Source organism: Opisthocomus hoazin, chromosome 8, assembly GCF_030867145.1.
Source record: "Opisthocomus hoazin isolate bOpiHoa1 chromosome 8, bOpiHoa1.hap1, whole genome shotgun sequence".
Classification (NCBI taxonomy): Eukaryota; Metazoa; Chordata; class Aves; order Opisthocomiformes; family Opisthocomidae; genus Opisthocomus; species Opisthocomus hoazin.
In genome coordinates, this window is record NC_134421.1 from 74540958 (window position 1) to 74561669 (window position 20712).

The following is a 20712-nucleotide window of genomic DNA, read 5'->3' on the forward strand; positions in this document are numbered from 1 at the left end:
GGCTCACGGCTCACTGGTGGGCACAGCTCATGGTTCTCAGCTCACGGTGGGCACAGCTCATGGCTCATGGCTCACTGGTGGGCACAGCTCATTGGTGGGCACGGCTCACAGCTCACCAGTGGGCACAGCTCACAGCTCACTGGTGGGCACGGCTCATGGCTCACGGCTCAGCAGTGGGCACGGCTCACGGCTCAGTGGTGGGCACAGCTCATGGCTCACTGGTGGGCACGGCTCATGGCTCATCAGTGGGCACGGCTCATGGTTCACAGCTCATTGGTGGGCACAGCTCACCAGTGGGCACAGCTCATGGCTCACTGGTGGGCACGGCTCACAGCTCATCAGTGGGCACGGCTCATGGCTCACGGCTCACTGCTGGGCACAGCTCATGGCTCACAGCTCACCAGTGGGCACAGCTCACAGGTCACTGGTGGGCACGGCTCATGGCTCACGGCTCATCAGTGGGCACGGCTCACGGCTCACTGCTGGGCACAGCTCATGGCTCACAGCTCACCAGTGGGCACAGCTCATGGTTCACAGCTCATTGGTGGGCACAGCTCACCAGTGGGCACAGCTCACGGCTCACCAGTGGGCACAGCTCACAGCTCACGGCCCCACGGTGCCTTCCACCCCTGCCCTAGACGCTGCTGACCCCCACGCTGCCCACACCCACGCGCCCACCGGCTGCCAAGACCCCCGCAGGGACGCCACGGGCACGGGGGTCCCCAACCCAACGGCGGGCACCAAGCAGGGAGGGGGCTGCCGCCAACAGCTTTTATTGCAGCCTGCACAGAGCAGCGGTGCCCCCGCTGCCCCCCGCCCTGGCCCCGAGCCCCCCAGGCCGGGGGGGGCCGAGCCGTCGCCCCTCACTCGGGCGCCTTCTCGGGCGACGCGTCCAGGAGCTCGGCGACGTCCAGCATGGCCTGGTGGATGTTCCTCCCGAAGCGCTTCGAGTCCTGCGGGCAGCGCCCCTGAGCCCCCCGCCCCCCGGCAGCGGGACCCGGACCCCCCCACCCCCAGGGCACCCCCGGGACCTCTGCCCCCGGGGCACCCCCAGGACCTCCGCCCGGCAGCACCACGAGCCTCGAGCGGGGTGGGGGTCCCACAGGTGAGGTGCTGGGGTGTGGCAGGGAGGGGGGTCTGGGGGCTGCCCCAACCCCGAGGGACCCTGCCTGGGGACCCCCCAGCCCCCACACCCCCTGCCCAGGGAGCCCCCAGCCCCCAGGGACCCTGCCCGGGGAGCCCCCAGCCCCCACACCCCCTGCCCAGGGAGCCCCCAGCCCCCAGGGACCCTGCCCGGGGAGCACCCAGCCCCCAGGGACCCTGCTCGGGGAGCCCCCAACCCCCAGGGACCCTGCCTGGGGAGCCCCCAACCCCCGCACCCCCTGCCCAGGGAGCCCCCAGCCCCTGCACCCTCTACCCAGGGAGACCCCAACCCGCAGGGACCCTGCCCCAGGAGCCCCCAGCCCCCGCACCCCATGCCCGGGGAGTCCCCAGCCCCCAGGGACCCTGTCCGGGGAGCCCCCAGACCCCAGGGACCCTGCTCGGGGAGCCCCCAGCCCCTGCACCCCCTGCCTGGGAAGCCCCCAGCCCCTGCATCCCCTGCCTGGGGAGCCCCCAGCCCCCGCACCCCCTGCCTGGGAAGCCCCCAGCCCCTGCATCCCCTGCCTGGGGAGCCCCCAGCTCCCGCACCCCCTGCCCGGGGAGCCCCCAGCCCCCGCACCCCCTGCCTGGGAAGCCCCCAGCCCCTGCATCCCCTGCCTGGGGAGCCCCCAGACCCCAGGGACCCTGCTCGGGGAGCCCCCAGCCCCTGCACCCCCTGCCTGGGGAGCCCCCAGCCCCCGCACCCCCTGCCTGGGGAGCCCCCAGCCCCTGCACCCCCTGCCTGGGGGAGCTCCCCCAGCCCCCCCCGGGGGTCTCACCGTCTCCGCGCTGGAGAACTTGCTGGAGACATGGAAGGTGATGAGGTTCTCGCCGGCGATGATGTAGGAGACGCCGTAGCCGTCATCCGCTACCTGGGGTGGGGTGGGGTGGGGGGAGGTGAGCGGGGCCATGGCACCCCCAGGGCCGCGGGGGCACCCACCCGGGGGTCCCACTGGGGGCACCCACCCGGGGGTCCCAGTGAGGGCACCCCCTGGGGCCATGGGGCTGGTGGCAGCAGCCTGGCCCCTTGCACCCCCCCACTGCCGACCCTTGCACAGCCCCACCCAGAATCACAGAATCACAGCATGGTCGGGGTTGGAAGGGACCTCTGTGGGTCACCCAGTCCAACCCCCTGCCCAAGCAGGGTCACCCAGAGCAGGCTGCACAGGACCTTGTCCAGGCGGGGCTGGAATATCTCCAGAGAAGGAGACTCCACAGCCTCCCTGGGCAGCCTGGGCCAGGGCTCCGTCACCCTCAGAGGGAAGAAGTTCTTCCTCGGCTTCAGCTGGAGCTTCCTCTGCTCCAGTTTGTGCCCGTTGCCCCTTGTCCTGTCACTGGGCACCACTGCAAAGAGTCTGGCCCCGGCCTCCTGACCCCCACCCTGCAGATATTTGTAGGCATTTATAAGGTCCCCTCGCAGCCTTCTCTTCTCCAGGCTGAACAAGCCCAGCTCCCTCAGCCTCTCCTCGTAGGGGAGATGCTCCAGTCCCCTCCTCATCCTCGCAGCCCTCCACTGGACTTTCTCCAGTAGCTCCTCATCTCTCTGGAACTGGGGAGCCCAGCACTGGACACAGTACTCCAGATGTACCCCTGCCCCCGCCAGCCCCCCCAGCCCCCCCAGCCCCCCGGCACTCACGGGCCCGAAGCCGCCGCCGGTGGAGACGTGGTCGGGGTGCTGGGTCAGGTCGAACATCTTCAGCTGCTGCTGCGGCGTCTGGCTGGTGGAGAGGCGCCAGGGCTCCGACAGCACCTGCCCGCGCCCGCGTCACCGCTGCGCCCCGCTGCGCCCCACTGCACCTCCCTGTGCCCCACTGCACCCCACTGCAATCCGCTGCACCCCGCTGCACCGCACTGCGCTCTGCTGCACCCCAATGCACCCCCCTGCGCTCCGCTGCACCCCACTGCACCCTGCTGCACCCCGCTGCACCCCGCTGCAACCTGCTGCACCACGCTGCACCCCGCTGCACCCCACTGCAACCCGCTGCACCCCACTGCGCCCTGCTGCGCCCCGCTGCACCCCGCTGCACCCCACTGCGCCCCAGTGCTCCCCACTGCACCCCCCTGCGCTCCGCTGCACCCCGCTGCACCCCGCTGCGCCCCGCTGCACCCCACTGCACTCCACTGCACCCCGCTGCACCCCGCTGCACCCCAATGCATCCCACTGCACCCCGCTGAGCCCCCCTGCAACTTCCTGTGCCCCCCTGCACCCTCCTGTACCCCACTGCACCCTGCTGAACCCCCCTGTGTCCCCCTGCTCCTCACTGCACCCCCCGTGCCCTCCTGCACCCCACTGCTCCCCACTGCACCCCGTTGAGCCCCCCTGCAACTTCCTGTGCCCCCCTGCTCCCCACTGCACCCCACTGCTCCCCGCTGCACCCCTCTTCACTCCGCTGCACCCCTCTTCACCCTGCTGCACCCCGCATGCCCCCCTGCACCCCCTTGCACCCTGCTGAACCCCCCTCTGCCCCCCTGCTCCCCACTGCATCTCACTGCTCCCCCTGCACCCTGTTGAGCCCCCCTGTGCCCCCCTGCACCCCACTGCACCCTGCTGAACCCCCCTGTGTCCCTCTGCTCCCCACTGCACCCCACTGCTCCCCCTGCACCCCACTGCTCCCCGCTGCACCCCTCTTCACCCTGCTGCACCCCCCGTGCCCCTCTGCTCCCCACTGCACCCCACTGCTCCCCGCTGCACCCCTCTTCACTCCGCTGCACCCCTCTTCACCCTGCTGCACCCCCCATGCCCCCCTGCACCCCCTTGCACCCTGCTGAACCCCCCTGTGCCCCCCTGCTCCCCACTGCATCTCACTGCACCCCCTTGCACCCTGCTGAACCCCCCTGTGCCCCCCTGCTCCCCACTGCATCTCACTGCTCCCCCTGCACCCTGTTGAGCCCACCGTGCTCCGCTGCACCCCTCTGCACCCCGCTGCACCCCCCGCACCCCCCTGCCCCCCGCCGCCGTGCCCCCGCGCTGACCTGGGCCAGGAAGGGGGACTGCACCCCCAGGTAGCGGGAGACGACGTAGAGGCAGAAGAGGTGGCGGTCGATGCCGGCGCCCGTCATGGCCATGCGGTACAGCAGCTGGTGCTTCTCGGCCGCCAGCTTGAAGAGCCGCTGGCGCTCGGCGCGCTGCGGGGACAGCGGGGCTCAGCGCCGGGGTCCCACCACCCCCGGCCCACCCCACAGCGCCGGGGGACACGGGCCCGAGGGATGGGGACCTCCCCCAGGGACAGGGGTGCTCCAGAGGGATGGGGGCCTCCACATGGACAGGGGTGTCCCCAAGGGATGGGGACATCTCCAAGGGATGGGGACCTCCTCCAGGGACAGGGGTGTCCCAGAGGGATGGGGACATCTCCAAAGGATGGGGACCTCCTCCAGGGACAGGGGTGTCCCCAAGGGATGAGGATGTTCCCAAGGGATGGGGACCTCCCCCAGGGACAGGGGTGCCCCCAAGGGATGGGGGCCTCCACATGGACAGGGGTGTCCCCAAGAGATGGGGACATCTCCAAGGGATGGGGACCTCCTCCAGTGACAGGGGTGACCCCAAGGGATGGGGACCTCTCCCAGAGACAGGGGTGTCCCCAAGGGTTGGGAGTCTCCACATGGACAGGGATGTCCCTGAGGGATGGGGACATCTCCAAGGGATGGGGACCTCCTCCAGGGACAGGGGTGTCCCAGAGGGATGGGGACATCTGCAAGGGATGGGGACCTCCTCCAGGGACAGGGGTGTCCCCAAGGGATGAGGATGTTCCCAAGGGATGGGGACCTCTCCCAGGGACAGGGGTGTACCCAAGGGATGGGGGCCTCCACATGGACAGGGATGTCCCCAAGGAATGGGGGTCTCCACATGGACAGGGGTGTCCCAGAGGGATGGGGACATCTCCAAGGGATGGGGACCTCTCCCAGGGACAGGAGTGTCCCCGAGGGTTGGGGGTCTCCACATGGACAGGGGTGTCCCCAAGGGATGGGGACCTCCCCCAGGGACAGGGGTGTCCCCAGGGGATGGGGGTCTCCACATGGACAGGGATGTCCCTGAGGGATGGGGACCTCTCCCAAGCACAGGGGTGTCCCTGAGGGTTGGGGACGTCCCTAAGGGATGGGGACCTCCCCCAGGGACAGAGGTGTCCCCGAGGTTTGGGGATCTCCCTAAGGGATGGGGACCTCTCCCAGGGACAGGGGTGTCCCCGAGGGATGGGGACCTCTCCCAGGAACAGGGGTGTCGCCAAGGGATGTGAATGTCCCCAAGGGAAAGGGATGTCCCCGAGGGTTGGGGGTCTCCACACGGACAGAGATGTCCCCAAGGGATGGAGACCTCTCCCAGGAACAGGGGTGTCCCTGAGGGATGGGGATCTCCCCCAGGGACAGGGATCTCCCCAAGTGATGATGACCTCTCCCAGAGGGGGACCTCTACGAGGGATGGGGACCACCGTGAGGGATGGCGACCTCCCTGAGAGATGGGGACCTCCAGGAGGGATGGGGACCTGCCCAAAAGATGGTGACCTCCACAAGGGATGGGGACCTCCTCCAGAGATGGGCGCCTTCCCCAGGGACGGAGACATTCCCAAGGAACAGGGACATCTGCCAGAGGCAGGGCCCTCCCCAAGGGATGAGGACCACCATGAGGGATGGGGCCCCAAGGGATGAGGACCACCATGAGGGATGGGGACTTCCCCCAGTGGCAAGGTCCTCTGTGTGGGATGGGGACCTCCTCCAGAGATGGGCACCTTCTCCAGGGACGGGGACACTCCCAAGGAATAGGGACATCTGCCAGAGGTGGGCACCTCCCCGGGGAACGGGGACCTCCCTGAGGGATGGGGACCTCCCCAGGGATGGGACCAGCAGGGAGAGGGGAGGTGCTGGCTGCGGCCAGGCCTGCAGGGACAGCCCCGCGCGCCACTCACGCTCTGCCGGGCGTCCGCCATGCTGCGCACGAAGGCGGTGGACTCGGCGGTGCAGGACCTCACCGTCTCCGTCCGGCCCTCGCGGAAGAGCCGCGTCATGGAGGCCTCGTAGGTGAGGCAGAAGCAGCCCTTGTCCTGTGGAGAGCCCGGCTCAGAGCGGGGCGCACCCGGGGGACGCCCTTCCTGTCCCCATCCCCATTTCCCTGTCCCCATCCCCATCCTCGTCCCCGTTCCCATCCCCATCCCATCCCTGTCCCCATTTCCGTGTCCCCATTTCCCCATCCCCATCCCATCTCTTTCCCCGTTTCCCCATCCCCATTCCCATCCCCATCCCTGCCCCATACCCATCCCTGTCTCCATCCCATCCCAATTTCCCCGTCCCCATTTCCCCATTTCCATTTCCCCATCCCCATCCCATTCCAAATCCCCAACCCCGTTCCCATCCCCATTTCCCCATCTCCATTTCCCCAACCCTGTCCTCATCCTCGTCCCTGTCCCTGTCCCCATCCCCATTTCCCCACTCCCATCCCCACCCCCATTTCTGCATCCCCATTTCCCCATCCCCATTCCAATTCCCCAGCCCTGTGCCCATTCCCATTTCCCCATCCCCATTTCCCCATCCCATCTCCATCCCATTTCCCCATCCCCATCCCCATTTCCCCATCTCAGTTCCCCATCCCATTTCCCCATCCCCATTTCCCCATCCCTGTCCCCATCTCCATTTCCCCATCCCCATCCCCAATTCCCCCTCCCCATTTCCCCATCCCTGTCCCCATCTCCATTTCCCCATCCCCATCCCCAATTCCCCCTCCCCATTTCCCCATCCCAGTTCCCCATCCCCATTTCCCCATCCCAGTTCCCCATCCCCATTTCCCCATCCCCATTTCCCCATCCCCATTTCCCCATCCCAGTTCCCCATCCCAGTTCCCCATCCCCATCCCCATTTCCCCATGTCCCCGTCCCCATCCCCTTCCCGGTCCCGCCCGCCCGGGGGGCTCACGCGGAAGTGGGCGAGCTGCAGGCAGATCTGGATGAAGGCGTCGGGGCTGGTCCGGCACCTCTTGATCAGCCCCTTCCCGAACTGGGAGAACTGGAAGCAGCAGAAGTCGACGTCGTCGGCCAACGCCTTGGCCAGGCGGTACGAGCTCTCGATGGCCGCGCGGCACTGCCGGGAGGGAACGCGCGGGATGGGGCGCGCGGCTCCGCACCCCGGACCCCACCGCGTGGGGCGGGGGGACCCCGGCCCCTCAGCCCAGCCCCGGGACACAGGTGGGCAACGGGGACCCCGACGCCATGGGGTGCGGGGGGATCCTGGCCCCTCAGCTCAGCCCCGGGACACGGGTGGGCAACGGGGACCCTGACGCCGTGGGGTGCGGGGGGATCCTGGCCCCTCAGCTCAACCCCGGGACACGGGTGGGCAATGGGGACCCGACGCTGTGGGGTGGGGGGATCCCGGCCGCTCAGCCCCAGGACACGGGTGGGCAACGGGGACCCCGACGCCGTGGGGTGCGGGGGGATCCTGGCCCCTCAGCTCAACCCCGGGACACGGGTGGGCAACAGGGACCTCGACGCTGTGGGGTGCGCAGGGTGGGGGGACCCCGGCCGCTCAGCCCCGGGACACGGGTGGGCAATGGGGACCCCGACACCATGGGGTGTGGGGGGATCCCGGCCGCTCAGCCCCAGGACACGGGTGGGCAATGGGGACCCTGACGCTGTGGGGTGGGGGGACCCCAGCCGCTCAGCCCCGGGACACGGGTGGGCAACGGGGACCCCGACGCCGTGGGGTGCGGGGGGATCCTGGCCCCTCAGCTCAACCCCGGGACACGGGTGGGCAACAGGGACCTCGATGCTGTGGGGTGCGCAGGGTGGGGGGACCCCGGCCGCTCAGCCCCGGGACACGGGTGGGCAATGGGGACCCCGACGCCATGGGGTGTGGGGGGATCCCGGCCGCTCAGCCCCAGGACATGGGTGGGCAATGGGGACCCCGACGCTGTGGGGTGCGGGGGGACCCCAGCCGCTCAGCCCCAGCCCCGGGACACAGGTGGGCAACGGGGACCCCGACGCCGTGGGCTGCGGGGGTCGGGGGTCTCGGGGGTCAGACCCACCTCCTGGGGGATGTCCCACTGCAGGCGCTGGGGGGGGGCGAGCAGGGTGTCGGGCTCCCCCCGGCAGTGCCCCTCCTCTGTGTAGCCCAGCTGGAACTTGTCTGTCCCCAGCATGAACTGGGGGGAGAGGGACCCCTCAGCGTGGGGTTCCGGCCCCCCAGCATCACCCCATCCCCCCCAGTCCACCCCCCCCAGCCCCACTCACTCCAGGGTGGCCCCATGCCCCCCCCCCAGCCCCACTCACCCCAGGGATTCCCCCAAGGCAGCCCCCTGGGACCCGCCCCCCCACCCTCAGGAGGGGGGTGCCCAACCCTGGGGGTGCCCAACTGGGGGGGCCCCTGCCCTGGGGTGCCCAACCGGGGGTACCCAGCCCTGGGGGTGCCAATCTCTGGGGTTGCCTAAATGGGGGTCCCCAGCCGTGGGGTGTTCCATAGGGGTCCCCAGCTGGGGGTGTCCAGTGGGGGTCCCCAGCCTGGAGGTGGCCAACTGGGGGTGCCCAACGGGGGTCCTCAGCCTGGAGGTGCCCAAAGGGGTGCCCAATTGGGTGTCCCCAACAGGGGTACCCATTGATGGTGCCCAACTGGGGGTGCCCAATGGGGGTCCCCAGCCTGGAGGTGCCCAGTTGGGGCTGCCCATTGGGGGTGTCCAATTTGGGGTGCCCAATGGGGGTCCCCAGCCTGGAGGTGCCTAAAGGGGTGCCCACTTGGGATGCCCAACTGGGTGTCCCCAACAGGGGTGCCCATTGGGAGTGCCCAACTGAGGGTGCCCATTTGGGGGTGCCCAACTGGGGGTACCCAGCCCTGGGGGTAACTAATGGGGGTGCCCAGCCTGGAGGTGCCCATTTGGGGGTGCCCAACTGGGGGTGCCCGATGGGGGTCCCCAGCCTGGAGGTGCCCAGTTGGGGCTGCCCATTGGGGGTGCCCAACTGGGGGTCCCCAACCTGGAGGTGCCCATTTGGGGGTGCCCAACTGGGGGTACCCAGCCCTGGGGGTAACTAATGGGGGTGCCCAGCCTGGAGGTGCCCATTTGGGGGTGCCCAACTGGGGGTGCCCGATGGGGGTCCCCAGCCTGGAGGTGCCCAGTTGGGGCTGCCCAACTGGGGGTGCCCAGTGGGGGTCCCCAGCCTGGAGGTGCCAATTTGGGGGTGCCCAACTGGGGGTCCCCAGCCTGGAGGTGCCCAAACTGGTGCCCGCTAAGGGTGCCCAGCTAGGGGTCCCCAACAGGGGTGCCCAACTAGGGGTGCCTAATGGGGGTCTCCAGCCTGGAGGTGCCCAGTTGGGTGTCCTCAGCCCCAGGGTGCCCCATGTGGGCACCCAGCCCCGGGGTGCCCAGCCCGGAGGTGCCCCCCCCGCGCCCCCCGTTACCTCCCAGAGGTGCCCGATGATGGGCGCGTCGGCCCAGGAGTGCTCGGCGTTGGCGCCCACCTTCCCGTTCTTGTAGACCACCAGCGTGAAGGACTTGTCGAACCAGCTGCGGGGAGCGGGGTGAGCGCGGGGCGGGGGCCGGGGGGCCGGGGGGGTGGCGGGGGGCTGGGGGGGGTGCCCACCGGTCGTAGCACTGCCCGTGCAGCAGCGACTTGGCGTAGGCGTCCATGCAGCCCTCGCGCTCGGCGCTGTAGCCGTGCTCCTCCTCGTCCAGCGTGAGGAAGAAGGCCGCCCGCTCGATGGCGTCCAGCGACGCCTTGTTCTTCCCGTGCCCGAAGAACCGGGCGCGAGCCTCGGCCCAGGGCACCCTGCGGGCAGCGCCCGCGTCAGGGCAGGGGGCTGCGGCGCCCAGAGCCACCGCTGGCCTGCCGGGACCCCCGAGCCCACCGCCCGACCCGCGCTGGGCCCGTGGGTGGTCCCAGGGTCCAGCATTGGGAGCCATGGGGGTGTGGGGTTGGTGATGCCCACCGTCCCACCAAGTCCCCCAAGCCCACCGCCCAACCCACCCCTCAGCCCCCACCCATGGGTGGTACCAAGATCTGACAACAAGAGCTGTGGGGGTGTGGGGCTGGTGATGCCCACCGTCCCACCAAGCCCACCGTCCGACCCACACCTCAGATCCCACCCATGGGTGACCCCAGGTTCCAGCACCGGGAGCCATTGGGGTGCAGGGCTGGTGATGCCCACTGTCCCACCAAGCCCCCCAAGCCCACCGCCCGACCCACACCTCAGATCCCACCCATGGGTGGGGTCCCAGGGTGCAGCACCAGGAGCTGTGAGGGTGTGGGGCTGGTGATGCCCACCATCCCATATAGCCCCCCAAGACCACCGCCCTGACCCACGCTGCAGCCCCCACCCATGGGTGGTCCCAGGGTCCAGCACCAGGAGCTGTGAGGGTGTGGGGCTGGTGATGCCCACCGTCCCACCAAGCCCACCGCCCCACATCCCGACCCACACCTCAGATCCCACCCATGGGTGACCCCAGGTTCCAGCACCGGGAGCCATTGGGGTGCAGGGCTGGTGATGCCCACCATCCCCCTAAGCCCCCCCAAGCCCACTGCCCTGACCCACACCTCAGCTCCCACCCATGGGTGGCCCCAAGATCTGGCACTGGGAGCTGTGAGGGTGTGGGGCTGGTGATGCCTACCATCCCACCAAGCCCCCTGAGCCCACCACCTGACCCACGCTGCAGCCCCCACCCATGGGTGGTCCCAAGATCTGACACCAAGAGCTGTGGGGGTGTGGGGCTGGTGATGCCCACCGTCCCACCAAGCCCCCCGAGCCCACCACCTGACCCATACCTCAGCCCCCACCCATGGGCAGCCCCACGTTCCCCATCCCGGCCCACCTCCCCCCCCGCCCCGTGCCCCCCGCCCCGTGCCCCCCGTGCCCCCCACCTCTGCCCGGCGGTCAGGGCCGCCAGCCGCTCCTCGCCGGGCTGGGGGGGCGAGGGGTCGTCCAGGATGCGCTGGAACTGCAGCTCCAGGTCGGGGGGCCGCAGCAGCTGCCCCCCGTAGTAGAGCCACACCTTGTAGTAGCGGCCCTTGTGGTAGACGGCCAGGTGCTTGCTGTCCACCAGGTGCAGGAGCGTGTCTGGGGGGGGGGACACAGGGGTGTCACGGCCACCCCCCGGCCCTGGCAGCCCACCCGGGGGGCAGGGGACCCCCGTACCGCTCTCGGTGCCGGGGATGCGGGTGGTGTTGAACATCCGCTCCGACTGCCAGGAGCACATGGGCACGATGCCCAGCGCCATCATCTGTGGGGGGCACAGGTTGGGGGGGGGCCGGGGCGCTGCGTCCCCGCCTCGGCCCCCCGAGACCCCCCAGCCCCGGCCCCCCGAGCCCCCCAGGACCCCCTGCCAGCCCCACAACGACTCCCCCCTGCCCCGCAGCCTGCCCTGCCCTCCCCAAGACCCCCAGCCCCATCGGGACCCCCAGTCCTGTGACCCCCCCCCCCACCGCTCCCCTGAGACCCCCCAAGCCTCCCTGAGCCCCCCGGAATCTCCTAGACCCCGTGCCAGCCCCACAGTGACTCCCCCCAGACCTACACCTGCCCCACAGCCTCCTCTGCCCCCCAGCTCTCCCCAAGACCCCCAAACCCACTGGGCCCCCCCAGTCCTGTGCCCCCCTCCCCCCACTCTCCTGAGCTCCCCAAGACCCCCTGAGCCTCCCGGAGCCCCCCAGCAGCTCCAGGACCCCCTGCCAGCCCCACAATGACTCCCCTCTGCCCCACAGCCTGCCCTGCCCCCCTGTTCGCCCCAAGACCCCCAGCCCCACCGGGACCCCCAGTCCTGTGCCCCCCCCCCCGCTCTCCTGAGCCCCTCAAGACCCTCTGAGCCTGCCGGAGCCCCCCCAGCAGCTCCAGAACCCCATGCCAGCCCCACAGCGACTCCCCCCTGCCCCTGCTCCTGCCCCACAGCTCCCCCTGCCCCCCCCCCCAAGCCCCCCAGCCCCAGCGGCCCCCCCGGCAGCTCACGGGGGGGATCTCCCCGCGGTCCAGCTTGCGGCGGTACTGCAGGATGGCGTGGACCACGTTCCCCGCCCGGGCAGCCTGGATGGGGCTGGGGGTCACGTAGAGGAAATCCTGGGGGCGAGGGACAGGTGAGGACACCGGGCTGTGGGGGGGGGGACACACGTGACCTGGGGGGGGGGGCTCTCGGTCGTGCCGGTGGTCTCCTGTCCCCTCACCATGGCGTAGTAGTTGCTGTTGACCATGAGCGGCCCGCGGCCGCGCAGGTAGATGTACTGCTCCCACCAGTCGCTCACCTGCGGGGACGGGGACGGGGGTGGGGACGGGGCGCAGGACCCCCTGCCCAGCCCCTCACCACCCAACGGGGGCACCCAAGAAGACCCAAGGGCACCCAAGAGGGCCCGAGTGCACCCAAGAGGACCCAGCTGCACCCAAAAAGACCCAAAGGCACCCAAGAAGACCCAACTGCACCCAAGGGGACCCAACTGCACCCAATGGGACCCGAGGGCACTCAAGGGGACCCGAGGGCACCCAAGAGGACTCAACTGCACCCAAAAAGACCCAAGGGCACCCAAGAATACCCAACTGGAGCACGCAAGAAGACCCAGCTGCACCCAAGAAGACCCAACTGGATCACCCAAAAAGACTCAAGGGCACCCAAGAATACCCAACTGGAGCACGAAGAAGACCCAACTGCACCCAAGAAGCCCCAACTGGGTCACCCAAGAAGACCCAAGGGCACCCAAGAAGCCCCAGGTGCGCCCAAGAAGCCCCAACTGGGTCACCCAAGAAGACCCAACTGGGTCACCCAAGAAGACCGAAGTGCCCCCTTCCCATGGTCATGGGGGGACAGCAGGAGCGTGGGCTTGAGTTGGGGTCACCGTTCTTGGTGCTGGAGAGGGGGGGACCAGTGCCACATTCCCCCCCATGATGGCCAGGCCGTCGTGGGGGGGCATGTGGTGCTGGACCCCCCTCCAGCACTGGGGAAGCGCGGGGTCCTCACGTAGTTGGTGGTCCACCAGGACTTGAGGATCAGGTACTTCTGGAGCCGGGGAGCCGTCTTCTCCTGGAACTCCTTGGCCAGAGCCTCCATCTTCCCGTACTTCTCGTCGTCCATCAGCGGGCGCACCGACTCCAGGTACTGCGGGAGGGGGGCTCGGGGTGACCCCGCCGTCCCCACCCACCACGGATGGACCCCCCCGCCGCAGCCCCCCTTACCCGGGCGATGGTGGCCTCCACGGGGGGCACGGGGAGCTTGGGCAGGGCGGTCTGGAAGCTGTAGAGCAGGGGCTCGCGGGCGGCGAGCAGCTTCATCAGCGCCTGCGGGCGGGGGGGAGCCGGGGGGTCAACAGGGCCAGGGAGGGGCCTGCACGTGTGCACACACACACACGTGCACACACACACACGTGCACACACACACATGTGCACACACACACATGTGCACACACACGTGTGCACACACACACGTGTGCACACACACACGTGCACGTACACACACGTGTGCACACACACACGTGTGCACACATACGTGCACACACACACATACGTGCACACACACACGTGCACACACACACACGTGCACACACACACATGTGCACACACACGTGCACACACACACATGTGCACACACACACGTGCACACACACACGTGCACACACACACATGTGCACACACACACGTGCACACACACACATGTGCACACACACACATGTGCACACACACGTGTGCACACACACACGAGCACACACACGTGCACACACACGTGCACACACACACATACGTGCACACACACACGTGCACACACACACACGTGCACACACACACATGTGCACACACACGTGCACACACACGTGCACACACACACATGTGCACACACACACGTGCACACACACACATGTGCATGCACAAACACACGTGCACAGACACATGCAGACACCTGTATAGGCACACATGTGCAGGCACACGTGCACACACACGCACCCACACACACAAACATACGTGCACGCACATATGCACATGCACAAACACACGTGCACACACACGTGCAGACCCATGTACATACACACCTTGCATGCACACATGTGTGCACACACACGTGCACAAACACACGTGCACACACACGTGCAGACCCATGTACATACACACACGTGCACGCACACATGCACACACATGTGCACACACATGCCTGCACTCAGATGTGCACACACACGTGCACACATGCACACACCCACACGTGCAAACACATTTGTGCACACACAGGTTTACACACATGCACAGACACACTGGTGTGCACACACACGTGCACCCCAACATGTGCACACACGCACGCACATGCATAAACACATGTGCACACACATGCACACACGTGCACACACACGCCCACACATGCAAACACATTTGTGCACACACGTGTGTGCACACATGCACAGACACACTGGTGTGCACACACATGCAGCCACACATATGCATGTGCCCACACATACACACACACGTGCACACACATGCACAAACACACATGTGCATGCACACACATGCACACTCACATACACAGATGTGCACACACATGCATGCATTCACACATGCACACACGCAGGCACATGTACACCCACACATACATACACACACACACGTGTGCACACATATGTGCACACAGACGCAGACACCCTGCACCCCACAGCGCAGCACCCCACGCCCACAGTGCCAGTGCGTGTGTGGGTGCCGTGTGCGGGTGCGGGGCACTCACCAGCCAGAGGCGGGTGCGTGTGCGGGTGCCGTGTGTGTGTGTGCGGGTGCGTGTGCAGGTACGTGTGTGGGTGCGTGTGTGGGGCACTCACCCGCCAGAGGCGGGTGCCATGTGCGGGTGCCATGTGTGGGTGTGGGTGCCAGACTCACCAGCCAGAGGCGGGTGCCGTGTGCGGGTCCGTGTGTGGGTGTCATGTGCGGGTGCCGTGTGCGGGCACGACTCGCCACCCAGAGGCGGGTGCCGTGTGCGGGTGCCATGTGTGGGTGCGTGTGTGTGTGCGTGTACGGGCGACTCACCACCCAGAGGTGGGTGCTGGTGCAGGTGCCGTGTGCGTGTGTGTGTGTGGGTGCGTGTGCGACTCAGCCGCCAGAGGCGGGTGCCATGTGCGGGTGCTGTGTGTGGGTCCGTGTGCGGGTGCCGTGTGCAGGTGCGTGTGTGGGTGCGTGTGCAGGTGTGGGTGCGGGGCACTCACCAGCCAGAAGTGGGTGCTGTGTGCGGGTGTGTGTGCGGGTGCCGTGTGCGTGTGCGGGGCACTCACCAGCCAGAGGTGGGTGCCGTGTGCGGGTGCCGTGTGTGGGTACCGTGTGCGGGTCCGTGTGCGGGTCCGTGTGTGGGTGCGGGTGCCGTGTGTGTGTGTGGGTTCCACACTCACCAGCCAGAGGCGGGTGCGTGTGCAGGTGCGTGTGCGGGTGCTGTGTGCGGGTGCTGTGTGCGGGTGCCAGACTCACCAGCCAGAGGCGGGTGCCGTGTGCAGGTGCGTGTGCGGGTCCGTGTGCGGGTGCCATGTGCGTGTGCGGGGCACTCACCAGCCAGAGGCAGGTGCCATGCACGGGTCTGTGTGTGGGTGCCGTGTGCGGGTGCTGTGTGCGGGTGCGGGTGCCAGACTCGCCAGCCAGAGGCGGGTGCCGTGTGCGGGTGCGTGTGTGGGTACCGTGTGTGGGTCCGTGTGTGGGTGCCATGTGCGGGTGCGGGTGCCGTGTGTGTGTGTGGGTTCCAGACTCACCAGCCAGAGGCGGGTGCCGTGTGCGGGTGCGGGTGCTGTGTGCGGGTGCCGTGTGCGGGTGCCAGACTCACCAGCCAGAGGCGGGTGTGTGTGCGGGTGCTGTGTGCGGGTGCCGTGTGCGGGTGCCGTGTGCGGGTGCTGTGTGTGGGTCCGTGTGCGGGTGCCGTGTGCGGGTGCTGTGTGCGGGTGCTGTGTGCGGGTGCCAGACTCACCAGCCAGAGGCGGGTGCGTGTGCGGGTGCGTGTGCGGGTGCCGTGTGCGGGTGCGGGTGCCGTGTGCGGGTGCGTGTGTGGGTGCCAGATTCACCAGCCAGAGGCGGGTGCCGTGTGTGGGTGCGGGTACCGTGTGCGGGTCCGTGTGTGGGTCCGTGTGTGGGTGCCATGTGCGGGTGCGGGTGCCGTGTGTGTGTGCGGGTGCCAGACTCACCAGCCAGAGGTGGGTGCGTGTGCGGGTGCGGGTGCCATGTGCGGGTGCCGTGTGCGGGTGCCAGACTCACCAGCCAGAGGCGGGTGCGTGTGCAGGTGCCGTGTGCGGGTGCCGTGTGCGGGTGCTGTATGCGGGTGCGTGTGCGGGTGCCGTGTGCGGGTCCGTGTGCGGGTGCCATGTGCGGGTGCCAGACTCACCAGCCAGAGGTGGGTGCCGTGTGCGGGTGCATGTGCGGGTGCGTGTGCGGGTGCCATGTGTGGGTGCCAGACTCACCAGCCAGAGGCGGGTGCCGTGTGCAGGTGCGTGTGCGGGTGCTGTGTGCGGGTGCGGGTGCCAGACTCACCATCCAGAGGCGGGTGCCGTGTGCGGGTGCATGTGCGTGTGCGGGTCCGTGTGTGGGTGCATGTGCGGGTGCCGTGTGCGGGTGCCGTGTGCAGGTCCGTGTGTGGGTGCCATGTGCGGGTGCCGTGTGCGGGTGCCGTGTGCAGGTCCGTGTGTGGGTGCCGTGTGCGGGTGCCGTGTGCGGGTGCCGTGTGCGGGTGCCGTGTGTGGGTGCGTGTGTGGGTGCCATGTGCGGGTGCCGTGTGCGGGTCCGTGTGTGGGTGCTGTGTGCGGGTGCCGTGTGCGGGTGCCGTGTGTGGGTGCTGTGTGCGGGTGCCGTGTGCGGGTGCCAGACTCACCATCCAGAGGCGGGTGCCGCGGCTGGCGTGGCCGTGGGGCTCGAAGATCCACCCGTGGTAGGAGAGCAGCAGGCGCAGCGCCCGCCGGAACAGCAGCACCGAGCCCAGCCAGGCGCCCGTGGCGAAGAGCGCGGCGCTCAGCAGCGTGCGGCCCTGGGGGCCCAGCAGGCGGCTGCGGGGGGGACACGGTGGGCTGGGGGGGGCCCAGGGCACGGACCCTGCGCGTCCCCCCCCTTGGGGCTGGGGGACACACAGTGGGACCCCCGGGGGACCCCCAAGTGGGGCTGTGCCTGAGGGTGAGGGGGTCCTCACCGAGGGATGGCGCTGGGGGGCCATGCCCATGGTTTGGGGCATCCCTGGGGCCATGCACATGGTTTTGGGGGTCCCCAGTGAGGGATTGCATTGAGGGGGCCATGCCCATGGTTTGGGGGGTCCCCACCAAGGGATGGGGCTGGGGGGGCCATGCCCATGGTTTGGGGGGTCCCCACCAAGGGATGGGGCTGGGGGGGCTGAGCCCATGGGCTAGGGGGTCCGTAGGGCCATGCCCATGGTTTGGGGGGTCCCCACCAAGGGATGGGGCTGGGGGGGCTGAGCCCATGGGCTAGGGGGTCTGTGGGGCCATGCCCATGGTTTGGGGGGTCCCCACAAAGGGATGGGCTGGGGGGCTGTGCCCATGGTTTGGGGGGTCTCCACCAAGGGATGGGCTGGGGGGCCGTGCCCGTGGGTCAGGGGGTCCCCAGTGAGGGATGGGGCTGGGGGGCCGTGCCCGTGGGTTGGGGGTCCCCACTGAGGGATGGGGCTGGGGGGCAGTGCCCATGGGTTGGGGGGTCCCTGGAGGCATCCCCATGGGTTGGGACTTGGCAGATGGTCCCACCAAGCAATGGCGCTGGTGGGGCTGTGCCCAGGGGTCGGGGGGTCCCTGGGGCCATGCCCATGGTTTGGGGGGTCCCTAATGAGGTATGGGGCTGGGGGGTCGTGCCCGTGGGTCAGGGGGTCCCCAGTGATGGATGGGGCCAGGGGGCCATGCCCGTGGGTGGGGGTCTGCACCGAGGGATGGGCTGGGGGGGCCATGCCCATGGTTTGGGGGGTCCCTAATGAGGGATGGGGCTGGGGGGCTGTGCCCATGGTTTTGGGGTCCCCGTCTGCGCGGCGGGCGCTCACCCCTGGGGCAGGCAGTGGCGGATGCGGGCGATCAGCCCCAGCGAGGGGTCCACCTGGCAGTAGAAGGAGCCAACAGTGGCCACCACGACCACCATCCAGCTGGAGGGCGACGCCGGGTAGACACCGGTCAGGAAGCTGTTCTGTGGGCGCAGGGGGGTCAGGACGGGGGTGACGGGGGGTCCGACCACCCCGCTGCCCCCCGGCCGAGCCCACCTTGGCGCGGACCAAGCGCTTCTTCCAGGAGGAGATGCCGGCGAGGTAGAGCTGCTTGATGGCCTCGCGGCTGAGGTGGAAGTCCAAGCCCTCGGGGGTGACGGTGAACTGGAAAGCCACGGCCTGGTGAGCCTCCGCCATGCTGGGGGTCCGCCGGCACCTGCTGAGGGGCACGGGGGGTGCTGAGCGAGGGTCCCGCCTGCCCCCGGTGCCACGGTTGCCACAACACAGCGGGGTGGCCTCGGCATTGTCGTTGTCATCGTCGTCGCCGCGCCGGCGGCGGTGCCAAGGCGACCGCGTTCCCCGGACGCCGGCCAGCGGGTGCGCGTGCTGCGGGCGGTCACGCGGCGCTGGCCGGGCGCCCACTGGGCGAAGGGTCGGACCCCAGCGCCGGGGAGGGGACGGCGGCCGGACGCTCCCCGCTGGCCGGCAGCCGGTGACCCCGGCACGCGGCACGCGCTGTCCCCACGCCGTCCCCACGCCCGCGGGGCGAGCAGGGACCCCGCTGTGGGCACAGCCCCGCGCCCGTGGGTCCCTGGGACCCTCGCTCGGGGGGTCCGGCAGAGCCCCCCCCGGGTCCCTGGAGACCAGGGTCCCACCGGCGTTGGCACAGCCGGTGCCGTCCCGGGGGCTGCGGGGCCCGCGGGTGCTGCTGGAGCCCCGGCCTCGGCGTGGGGGGACCCTGGAGCTGCCCCCCCGCTGCGGGAGCGCCGAGGGGACCCCGGGGTCCCTGGGACGGGGGCAAGCGGGGGGGCTGGGCCAGAGCCAAGTCACGGCGCTGCCGCTGCACCGCACTGCACCGCAGGGCTACACTGCACCGCACTGCATGGCTGCACTGCATGGCTACACCGCGCTGCACTGCACGGCCGCACTGCATGGCTACACCACACTGCACTGCACGGCCGCACTGCACTGCACGGCCGCACTGCGCTGCACCGCACGGCCGCACTGCACTGCACGGCTGCACTGCACGGCCGCACTGCACTGCACGGCTGCACTGCACGGCTGCACCGCACCGCACGGCCGCACTGCACTGCATGCCTGCACTGCACGGCTGCACTGCACGGCTGCACCGCACTGCACGGCACTGGCGTGCACTGCACTGCTCTGCACAGTGATGCCCCGCACTGCATTGCACTGCACGGCGCTGCTCGGCACAGCACTGCGTGTCACGTCAGGGCACGGCACAGCACTGCATGGCACTGCGTGTCACGTCAGGGCACGGCACGGCACATCACGTCATGTCACGCCAGGACACGGCCGTGTCACCGCAGGCTCCCGGGGACCCTCAGAGCCCACGACCTCGGGTGGGATGAGGCCCCCATGGGGTCAGGCCCCCCACCCCTACCCCGCAGCGAGCACTGCAAGGTCACTGGGGCACTGGGGCCAGGCTGGGCCCCCCACAGACCCCGCAGCCCCCACGTCCCCTGCAACCCCCCACAGCCCCCGCAGCCCCTACATCCCCCCGCAGCCCCCCACATCCTCCACATCCCCTGCAGCCCCCCACATCCCCCCGCAGGCCCCACACCCCCCCGCAATCTCCCGCAACCCCCAGCAGCTCCAACAGCCCCCCCCATCCCCCGCAGCCCCACCGCAGCCCCCCCCGCCGGGCCCACGGAGCCCTCCCCTCGGCCTCGGGCCCCTCTCCCGGGCCGGGGTCTGCGGGGCCGGGGGCAGCGCGGGCAGCCGCGGGGCAGGGGTGCGGGGCAGGGGTGCAGGACGCTCCCCCACGGACACGGACGGGACCCGGCGGCGGGCGCGGGTCCGGGGGTCCCCCCGTCGCGGGGGCTGCCCTCCCGGTGCGGGACCACCCCGCCCGGTGCGCGGTACCTGCTCGGGGTGCGGTGCCTGCTTGGGGTGCGGTGCCTGCTCGGGGTGCGGGCGGCAGCCCCGGCGCCCCGGTAACCGGACACCGGCTGCGGGCGGGACCCGCTCCGCGGCCCCGAAAGGCAGCGGCGGCCTCCGCTCCGCCCCCGCACCCGCCCCGGGGGGGGACCCGCACCCGGGAGGGGACCGGAACCCTCAGAAGGGACCGGAACCCCGGGAGGGGACCGGAACCCCAAGAAAGGACCCGCACCCCGGGATAGGATCTGCACCTGCGGAGGGGACCCGCACCCCAAGAAGGGACCGGAATCCCGGGCAAGGACCCACACCCCGGGAAGGGACCCGCACCTGGGCAGGGAACGGCACCCCGGGATAGGTTCTGCACCCTGGGAGGGGACCCGCACCCCAAGAAGGGACCGGAATCCCGGGAGGGGACCCGCACCCCGAGAAGGGACACGCACCCCAGAGAGGGACTGGAATCCCGGGAGGGGACCCGCACCTCGGGATGGGCTCGGCACCCCAAGAAGGGTCCTGCACCCCAGAAAGGACCAGAATCCCAGGAGGGGACTGGACCCCCGGGAAAGGACATGCACCCCCAGAAGGGACCCGCACCCCGGGAAAGGACC

The 20712-nt window shown here is 69.6% G+C and overlaps 1 protein-coding gene across 2 annotated transcripts; it reads right to left on the reverse strand.

The window, feature by feature from the left end:
• Nucleotides 1–746: 746 nt before the first annotated feature.
• Nucleotides 747–20173, reverse strand: CPT1B (carnitine palmitoyltransferase 1B). 2 transcript variants are annotated; one of them, XM_075428094.1, is made up of 19 exons: nt 20093–20173; nt 18263–18422; nt 18050–18189; nt 16889–17060; nt 13255–13356; nt 13040–13177; nt 12255–12332; nt 12043–12150; nt 11239–11323; nt 10965–11160; nt 9690–9875; nt 9508–9613; nt 8144–8260; nt 7039–7203; nt 6039–6173; nt 4114–4266; nt 2777–2890; nt 1920–2012; nt 747–953 (listed from the first exon to the last, which is right to left on the reverse strand). In XM_075428094.1, the coding sequence occupies exons 2-19, from the start codon at nt 18401–18403 to the stop codon at nt 864–866; spliced, it is 2319 nt and encodes a 772-aa protein (XP_075284209.1). In that variant the 5' UTR covers nt 18404–18422; nt 20093–20173; the 3' UTR covers nt 747–863. The 2 variants fall into 2 exon arrangements, with proteins under 2 accessions (XP_075284209.1, XP_075284208.1); XM_075428093.1 differs by having other exon boundaries at nt 18263–18425.
• Between the last annotated feature and the right edge of the window lie 539 nt (nt 20174–20712).